Source organism: Sinocyclocheilus grahami, unplaced genomic scaffold, assembly GCF_001515645.1.
Source record: "Sinocyclocheilus grahami isolate Dianchi unplaced genomic scaffold, SAMN03320097.WGS_v1.1 scaffold172.1, whole genome shotgun sequence".
In the NCBI taxonomy this organism is placed as follows: domain Eukaryota; kingdom Metazoa; phylum Chordata; class Actinopteri; order Cypriniformes; family Cyprinidae; genus Sinocyclocheilus; species Sinocyclocheilus grahami.
In genome coordinates this window covers 1277913-1288187 of record NW_015505351.1, presented here as the reverse complement: position 1 = coordinate 1288187, position 10275 = coordinate 1277913, and the positions used below count along the sequence as shown (strand labels likewise).

At 37.4% G+C, this 10275-nt stretch overlaps 1 protein-coding gene across 1 annotated transcript in view; it reads left to right on the top strand.

Moving 5' to 3' along the window:
• The window catches only part of LOC107593515 (exocyst complex component 6-like), a 65328-nt gene that overhangs the window by 7958 nt on the left and 47095 nt on the right, over positions 1–10275 (top strand). The window contains exons 2-5 of the mRNA XM_016283254.1: positions 5070–5241; positions 8058–8105; positions 8247–8337; positions 8753–8798. Coding sequence (XP_016138740.1) covers positions 5070–5241; positions 8058–8105; positions 8247–8337; positions 8753–8798 — 357 coding nt within the window. The remainder of the gene's footprint in view (positions 1–5069; positions 5242–8057; positions 8106–8246; positions 8338–8752; positions 8799–10275) is intronic.

The following is a 10275-nucleotide window of genomic DNA, read 5'->3' as shown; positions in this document are numbered from 1 at the left end:
ACTACTTTGTTTGGCCTTCCAAAAGAGGACACGACTAGAAATCAGTGGTTAAGTTGTATTTACAACACTGTTCCAGAACAGTTCAACCCAAATATTCAGATGTGTGCAGCGCATTTTATGGAGGACTTGCCACTGATTAAAAAGAATTTGCCACTGATGATTCAAACGTGAGTTTTGAGCAGTGTAGAGTAGCACTTGTTGTTTGTCATTTCTCCGATCACAAATGCAGACATGGTTTTATGTTTACTCGGCGCGATGCTGCGCAACTCGTAAAAAGACAGTATAAGTCATTATAATCCGTAATTATCTCCCCACTGGATGCAACAAATGCCTCATTTATAATGGGTTTTAATATTTTTGTCTCGTCGCTCCGGGACACGGCATCACAGTATGGTAGGGCGTAACATTTCCGTCACAAGCTTGAGGTATTCGGCCAATCAGAATGCACTGGATAGCTGGCCAATCAGAGCACACCTCGCTTTTCAGACCGATGAGCTTTGTAAAAATCAACTGTTTCAGAAAGGCGGGGCATAGAGGAGAAACAATAATGTACAGTATGTGGAAAATAATGTGTTTTTTGAACTTTAAACCACATAAACATAGTTCATTACACCAAATACACAAAATAATGTTCTTTTTAGCAACATCATATGACCCCTTTAAACGTCTGCCAAATTCATAACGAAATTCAATCAATAAATACGGTTTTGGCGCTCTTTAATGTGGCATGAGCGATCACTTTGGTGCCTCAGTTCAAGCGGCAGGTGAACCAATCATATCGTTCTCTTTACCACTATAGTACGAAATAAACATGAATGGACATCAAAAGGTAGGCTATTTTATAAGATAGCCTAAAACTTACTAAAATGTCTCATGTAATCGCTTATTCAGTGTTTCAAACTGCGGAAAATGTGTAAAGCTTATAAACAGTGTCACACAACAATACATATACCTCAGATTAACCATAAGCTCATCAGTCAGCTAGATCTATGTGCTGTCGCTAATTGCAACCTGGATTTCATCCGAACCTTCTGCTCGGCATCTGAGAGAGAGAGCCAGCTGGCATTTTCACTAGCAGTGAGCCGTCCAAGACTTTGCTACTTTGTTATTATGAATATCTTTTTTTTTAATGCTGGTTAAGATTGTTTAATGTGATGAATCTCATGCTAATTGCTGTGACTCTTTTACAGTCTACAGTAGTTTTACAGTAACCTCTGCTTTTGACACAAACACAACACACCTATGAACAGAGAAAGTACCTGCTTTTGAGTCATAGAGAGACAAACCATTTATACAGTCTGAATAATTCTTTGAACAAATGTTTAAAGTAAATCTTGGAAATGTATTATTTTAATCATGTTTCATAATGCTTTATAATGAGTTAATTTTTTTCAGGTAATATAAAAAAAGGAAGCAGAAGTTTGTTAGGCCAACACTATACAAGCAGTGTGACACTGTCCTGCTAATTTAACTTGCATTTTAACATTATTTATAAAGTTGTTGTGCTGTTAAAAACAGCCAATGAAAAGTCAGTTTTTACATGCATTGCTAAAAAACTCCTGGGATCTTAGTGTCGCTCTATTTCATCCTATATTACTGATATTTGCACACATAACAGAGATATAATTCAGAAATTATTAATGAAGAAAAATAATGCATTCCTCTCGTTCATACTTTCCCATCGAATGTTGTTGGGTCTAATACATGGTAATAACTTTGGTTTTAAGCTATTTTATTTTTGAACATTTGCACAGCAATTTTGGTGCTGGGTAACCACTTCATGTTCAGTGTTCAGTGTAAACCACATGAGAGCCACTGATCTATGGCTGCTGGTTTGGTTAAAATATTTGCATATGCATCAGTGATTGAACATGCACTGCTCCCTTGTTGCACACAGGGTGGCGCACTTGGAGAACTATTCATGCATCCCTCCAACTGCAGCACATTCTGCACTCTAGTGGTTTTCACTCCCATTGTGTAGTATGTACTGTATTTTTTCATAGTCTATTCATTTTAGCCCAATGTTCATAGATTGTGAGGCTATTTATTTTGTTTTTCAAATGCTTAATGTTAAGGACCCCCAAACATGATCCTTTTTGTGGGATCCACTTCCTAAAATACAAAGGAAGCTACATTTTCTTATGTATAAAATATATGTGAAAATGTATATTAAAACACAAATTAAGTTGTTTAATTTATATTTTATACTGTCATTGTAGCAGTGTTATTTTAGTGTTTTGATACAGTTTTTATTAGTTTTTACTCAGTTAATGTTTATTTTATTTCAAGTGACATTTTTTATGGTTTTAGTTAACTTTAACAAACCTGCAGTGTACTTAAGAAATTTGTTAAAATATTGTTAACATAAACATATTTCATTAATATCATAAAGATATAGTTCACTCAAAAAATACAATTCTGTCATCATTTTCTCACCTTCATGTCATTCCAAAACGTCGACTGTCTTTCTTCTGCAGGACACAAAGTTATTTTGAAAAATACTGTAATATATTTTATACTTATAAAGTCATACAGGTTTAGAATGAAATGGGGGTGAGTTAAGTTTTTGGTTGAACTGTCCCTTAAAGATATACATTATTAGAAGAAATCATTTTTTCTCTCCCATTGTAGCAGTGTTATTTTAGTGTTTTGATACAGTTTTTATTAGTTTTTACTCAGTTAATGTTTATTTTATTTCAAGTGACATTTTTTTATGGTTTTAGTTAACTTTAACAAACCTGCAGTGTACTTAAGAAATTTGTTAAAATATTGTTAACATAAACATATTTCATTAATATCATAAAGATATAGTTCACTCAAAAAATACAATTCTGTCATCATTTTCTCACCTTCATGTCATTCCAAAACGTCGACTGTCTTTCTTCTGCAGGACACAAAGTTATTTTGAAAAATACTGTAATATATTTTATACTTATAAAGTCATACAGGTTTAGAATGAAATGGGGGTGAGTTAAGTTTTTGGTTGAACTGTCCCTTAAAGATATACATTATTAGAAGAAATCATTTTTTCTCTCAGACTTTTTCAGAGATCTTCTAGAAATGTTACGACCCCCTAAGGTTCTGCAGACCCAAATGTGAGAGCTCCATATCTAGACACCTCTGCATTTGGTAATACCATGGGGTTTTATACCATTTTCTGAATCCAATCAATCACTAAAGTCCTCAAAAAATTATTGAACATCCTTTTTTTGCTTTGAAATACTTTATGGAAGTAAAATGGCCAGTTCACTGTTTCATGTTGATTGTAAATGATACGTAATGCAGTACAGTGCCAGCTCAGCTGGTGCAGTTCCCTCCACACTTCCTCTGGATCTGTGTCAGGAAGTGAGTGAAGACCCTGAATCATCTCGGACTGTTCATCTTCACTGAGAGAGATGGCTCTCTTGGCCATCTGGAGCAGTGAGGAGGGCAACACATGCTCTGTGGTCTCACAACACACTGAAGAAGTGGCCCATCTGTTGGCTTCACCTCGCCAGCTCTCACTGCTTGACACAGACACTGAGGCCGGCGCTAGATAACACAGCTACTGATACGCACATGCTCTTAGATTGATAAAACCACACGGAGACACCTGCAGAGTATTGAAGTGTGTGTGTGTTATCTGAAGGGGAAACACAAGGTCTGGACTGTAATTACATAAAATGCATTTTCTGAAGTGAATTATTATTATTACTTTTACTGAATCGTCCGGTTTCTAGATATGGCTTGGTTTGGGTTCTACCTGCATTGTAAACTGATGTTTTTTGGCCACAGCTCCTGAATATTTTGCACTTGTGAAATATATGTTTGACTAGACAGATGGGACAGTTTATAAGGGTGCGTTCACACTTGTCATGTTTGGTTCGATTAAAACGAACCCTGGTGCGATTGCTTTGTTAGTGCGGTTCGTTTGAGTAAGTGTGAACGCTGCCATCTTGAACCCTGGTGCGCACCAAACAAGCGGACCGAGACCACTAAGGGTGTGTTCACACTTGTAGTTCGGTTCGTTTGGTTCATTTGGTCCGGACCAAAAAGGAAAATTATACATTTGGTCCTGGTCCGCTTAGCGTTCACATTGGCATTTTTCACAGCGAGCCTAAAGACACCGAACCTAAAGGCATAGTGATACGTTCACAACCTGATTGGTCGGCTTGAATGACGTATACAGCGTATATAGCGTTCACACTTACTCAAACGAAACGCACTAACAGAGCAATCGCACCAGGGTTCGTTTTAATCGAACCAAACATGACAAGTGTGAACGCACCCTAAAAAGATGGGTCTCGGTTCGCTTCCAAACGAACTCTGGTGCGGTTTGAATTATATATGAACGCAACACGGACCAAATACTTCTAAACGAACCAAAAACAGGAAGTAATGACAAGATGCGATGCTATGCGATATGATGTGACGATGTGGTGTAGCCAAAACAAAATGAGCAGAGGGCAAACGTGGAGCAACGATGAGGTAAAGTGCCTTTTATGAGCTCCTTGTGAGTTTGCAGGTGTTGAAAATAAAATTATATGTACACACAAGAATGAGCGCGCTTAGTCCAGCAGATGGAATTAGGTGAGTTTGACTTAAAACGGCGCTGAGCAGACCGATCGGTTAATGGGTGCTTTGATATCATACACCAGCAGCGCCGCTTTAAGTCTAACGCACCTTTTGTTTGGGGTGTTCGGTGAGTTCTGTCACGATATATACGTAATTCAAGCCGACCAGGCAGGTTGTGAACGTATCACTATGCCTTTAGGTTCGCTGTCAAAAATGCCAATGTGAATGCTAAGCGGACCAGGACCAAATGTATCATTTTCCTTTTTGGTCCGGACCAAATGAACCAAACGAACCGAACTACAAGTGTGAACACAGTGTGACTTTGATATTTGAAACCATTAAAACATGGCACACTAAATTGCTGCGTCTTATATGTTAAAAAATGTGTGTCACTGTTAATGTAAACGAAGATGAGATGACATTCATTAGACACTTTAAAATCTTTAAAGAAGATTTCTGCAAACTGACTGTTGTTTGAAATAGTTTAATGTGTTCACTTGATGTTTGTTTTATAGATCCGTTTACGATGATCAGCCCAATGCACACAAAAGGTTTATGGAGAAACTTGACGCCAGAATACGCAACCATGACCGAGAGATTGAGAAAATGTGCAACTTCCATCATCAGGGATTCGTGGACGCCATCACAGAACTGCTGAAGGTCCGAGCGGATGCTGAGAAGCTGATGGTATGTGGAAATCATAATTCAATTTATTTTAGGGATTCGTAACATATGCATTGATATTATTGAGAAATAATGTATTTTTTTTTAAATAAATAATACATTTTGTCCTGCTAAATATTGTGGCAGTACTATGGTAGAATAATAGTATCAGGAAAAAAAAAATAAGATACACCATCATACTAAACAATGCTGGGTGATATATACATTGATTTTGCTCACAATCCAAAATGAAGTGAACATTGCTGTGATTTTGAATCCTGCTGAAAAGCTTTTTATTAATATATATAGAGTAAATTAAGTGGAATCCATACAAAATGCTTTATTAGTCCTTGACCTTGTGTGCTGTTTACTGCTTTGTATTTTTATAATGGATATAAAAAATAAATAATACATTTTGTCCTGCTAAATATTGTGGCAGTACTATGGTAGAATAATAGTATCAGGAAAAAAAAAAAAGATACACCATCATACTAAACAATGCTGGGTGATATATACATTGATTTTGCTCACAATCCAAAATGAAGTGAACATTGCTGTGATTTTGAATCCTGCTGAAAAGCTTTTTATTAATATATATAGAGTAAATTAAGTGGAATCCATACAAAATGCTTTATTAGTCCTTGACCTTGTGTGCTGTTTACTGCTTTGTATTTTTATAATGGATATAAAGGAAAAAGATTAACTATTATTTATTGTGTTAATTTAGTGAAAAACATTGTGAAAAACTGCCCTTTTAACAAATGATTCACTGTTTTACATTTTTACACTTTAACCTGTTTGGCCATTTTAGACTTTAAGTATTATTGTTATTATTATTAAATAGATTGACAAATGTGATCATTAATTAACATCAGAAGGCTGACATAATTATCTCAATATTGTTTCTACGTAATGCTGTTAAAACTGAATGATTACCATCTTAATATATCTTAGTCTTTGTGCGATACATCAAGTTACTGCAAATAATACCATTATGCTACCATGGTACTTTTTGCTAAATTTTTACTTTTTTTGTTAATGTGGCTAATGACTTGTGGGTATTTTGCTCATTTTCAAAACTGGGGTAGTCAAATGCATGTTTATACAGTATCTTATTTTCTATATCTTACTAGACTTATATAAAGGTAAGAAGGCCCTGATATACTTCAAGCGATATCGAAAAATAAAGAATTTGTACATATTTGGGCCAGAAATAAGTTAATTTAGAGTTCATAGGTTAGATGTTTACCTTAAAGGTCCCATATTGTCAAAACTGAAATTTCCTGACTTTTTTCATGATATCTGAGGTCTAGGTGCTATGTAACTACCATATAAGTTTCAAAACAGTCAGTCCACAGTAAAATTCACACAGCCTGCATAAAGTAGCTGTGATTTTTCACGAACCGTTGTGACTTCCGTAAAAAGTTGACGTCAGAACTACACAGTCACAGACTTCAGTCACCACCCCGAGCACAGCCCACAGTCTCACTCTCCTTTTGCCAAACCCCCAGACAACATCACGTCCATGCTATCATGAATTCCATTAGGCGCAGCTTGTATTCCGTAATTGCATTGGTATTTTAAACTTCCTTTTACCCCTAAGCCACGTGTGAAACTCAGCTCGTAGAGAGCCACTGTTCTGCAAAGTTTAGCTCCAACTCCAACGCACCTGCCTGGAAGTTTCTAGCCCTCGTAAAGACTTTGATTAGCTGAATCAGATGTGTTTAACTCTTTAGGACAGTGGCCCTCCAAGAGCCGAGTTTGACACCCCTGCCCTAAACAAAGATGGAAAAAGTCCTTCGCCATGAGTTTAACTGAGGGCTTTTCTCAGAGTCATTCCTAGTAAAATGTATACAGTCTTCTCCAATAGAGTATACAGTAGACAATTATATTGCCTTGAAATCGTATTAAGAAAGGTTAAGCACCATTTTCCAGAACAAAGTTTGAAGTAGAATCAAATTTGCATTATTGTTTAGCTATTGATTAATGTTTTGCACTCACTCGCATGGAATGGAGAGATACCCATGGTGTCGAGTTTTTGTTCACGATGGTTCAGTCATGGGGTTCAGACCTCACGCTGGAATCGCACGCCAATTCTCTTTAGCTCTCTTTCCACTTCCCAGAGTGAAATATGGTGACCAAACGGCACAGGAGTGGCTCAACAATCCTCATAATTAGACCCACATTATATAAAGCATATTCAGATAACAAGAGAGCACATACGGCATCAATGAGGTCGCTGGGCCCTCTTTGTTCGTGAATAAATTAGATTTTTAATAAACTCGAAAAGCGGTTCCTTATTACGATGACCTAATGAGACTTAATATGTGGGAAAGTCTGTGGCCATGGGGTCCCTGCACCTGGGGCACTATACTGGCGCAGTGGTGTGGAGGTCTTCACATTTGATTTTAATCAGCCACCCAGCGTTTGTGTTTAAAAGAAAAAACTAATGTTTAATTACCAGAAAATGCTATCCGCATTTTACCCCAGACAATGAATGGCACATAGAGCTCATTGAAGTTACCAACAAGGGACCAGTGGTCAATTGGGTCATTGATTTGAATTGTTTGACAGAGCCAGAGGAACAACCAAAGTTCAAAAATCCCAAGTAAAATTGAGAAGTTTGTCACAGAATCTGTTAGAAAGGGCTGTCAGAAGCGATTACCGGCCATAAAAGCTCCCCGCCGACCAAAAGTTCAAGTTCCCGCTGCACATTTAATTTGAATTTGCATGCCTTTGTTCTTGACTCCTCATGAAGTATGATCTGATTACAAGGGTGAGCAGTTACAACAGGGAATCGTGGTCTTATTTGTCTAACAAAAGTGATATTATGTTTTAAGGGCCAAGTGAGCGACACCAATCGAAGACTTCAAGACGCCGGACGAGAGGTATGGCACAGTCTGGCTTTGTTAGTTTGTCTGCCGTTAGATGGGCAGAAGAAAAGAATGTCGATTATGGAACAATAGCGCAGAGAGGACTGTCTCGTTAATTGAGAGGGCTTCACACTCTTTGACCTTCCCTTATGTAAGGTGACGGCCCAAACGGAGGAGGTCATCCGCTGCCGAATTCAACAGAGGAACATGGCTACCACGGTGGAGAAGTTGCAGCTCTGCATTCCCGGTGAGACGCCGCATTTGTGCAAAAATCTCACCGTGTGACCTGTAACCGCTACTTTTTGGTGCTTGTTTCCCAGAGATTTCGTTAGAAGACTATTAAAAACGATCCAGATACCGTAAACGCCAGTGTTCCCAGGTTTCTTGTTACAGTAATGAGTCCAGGTCCTCATGTCTTTATATTTTACGGTCTCTCTGACTTCAAACTTGATATGAAATGTTTTGTTTTTACAGTGGTTTAATCAAGAAACCTATTGGATGATTCTGTAGATAAATGCAGTTAGGTTGTGGTTTCTTTTGAAAATAAATTTAGGAAGTGGTTACAGTTCACTGAATGAAGAAAATGTTTCAGTTTGATTTCTTTTTAATACATGGTCTTCTTTACTTGAAAATCATGCTGTCTTTTGTTTACGTTTCTGCAGTCCTGGAAATGTACAGCAAATTAAAGGAGCAGCTTGAATCGAAAAGGTAACTTATTACTTATTTGGACTAATGTGAGTTTTTATCTTTATTGCAAATCAGTCATATTCATCAGTGGTGACAAAATAGGTTAGAATCTCTTTAAAAAAGATTTTTTTTTCATCTTAGAAGTTCAATGAAAGGTGCTGAACAGACAATGATTTTCATCCAACACATGAGATTAAAGTAAATATTATATGAGCTTTTAAGTTGCATCGTAGGTTTGTACTTTGCGGTCCAAATACAGTATAAAACTATTATTTTAGTGATTTGTTTCAGCAATAAAAATTAAATAAACACTCAATATAAATGTATAAAAAATAAATAAATGACAAAAAATGAGTTACACTCAACAAGGCATGTTTAAAGCATGTTTATTCTAAATGGTGTCAGTATGTTTAGGAGAAAGGTTCATTTTTAGTTATCGACAAGCCTAACTTTTCCATAAATTAAAGAAAAAATATTCTCATCATCATGTATATCAGGGCTCGCAAAATCGCTAGCCCGACGTCCCGGGGCTATTGTGTTTTCCAGTCGGGCTACCGAAACGTATCACTGCCCTGCCCCGACGGGCTACCTTAAACAGTGATATAAAAATCCCTTCCTTGATTCACGTTGTTCACTCACTTGTAAAGGTGAAACGGATTATAGTTGATCATTTACACGTGTTTCTAAGTCTTACCAATTTAAACATTCAAGCGTTTTAAACCATTCAAGCGCATGAAGAATTCACGCTCAAAGCGCGCACATACAGAGCGCCGTTTCAGGCAGAGCACGAACACAGAATTGATTCCTCTTTCGCTTGAACGGACACATGCACGCAAAATTATCTCAAAATAACTATCTCGGCAAGTATTTTCATGTCTTAAATGAACGTAAACAGTGGAGAAAGAAATCGCACGTGCATCATTATATTGGATCCGTGCATTCGGTCTTAAAGGGGTCATCGGATGCAAAATTCACTTTTCAAGTTGTTTGAACATTAATGGATGTTGGAAGTGTGTGTACACATCCATCCTATAATTATAAAAATCCATCCAGTGTTTTTTTTTTTTAAATCCCTATTTTAAAATCCCCTCTCTCAAATCAGGCTGTTCTGAGATTCCTGTCAGAATGACGTAGTTCTGTACAGGCCCCTCCCACGATAGTTGATTGACAGTAGTGTTTCAGCACAGACTGGACTGGTGTCTTACCTTAGACCCGCCCTGAGTGAGCTGTCATCCGTCCGCCATTGTGTTGACTCTGGTGCAGGGAAAGACAAGATGTCTCCGATTAAGCGATTGAGGTGCTTTATTGTTGGATGTAATAATGAATATAGCAATCGTCATTTACTCCTGACATCTGAGGATTAACGTTACTTTCGCTTTAAAGTGAATGCGCCACTCCCCATCAGCCTAAATGCATCTATGTTCGCTCGAAACATTCGTGATCCAGCCTCATCTACAGAAGAAGTGAGTATAAGGGTTTTTTATGAATCTTTGCAAAT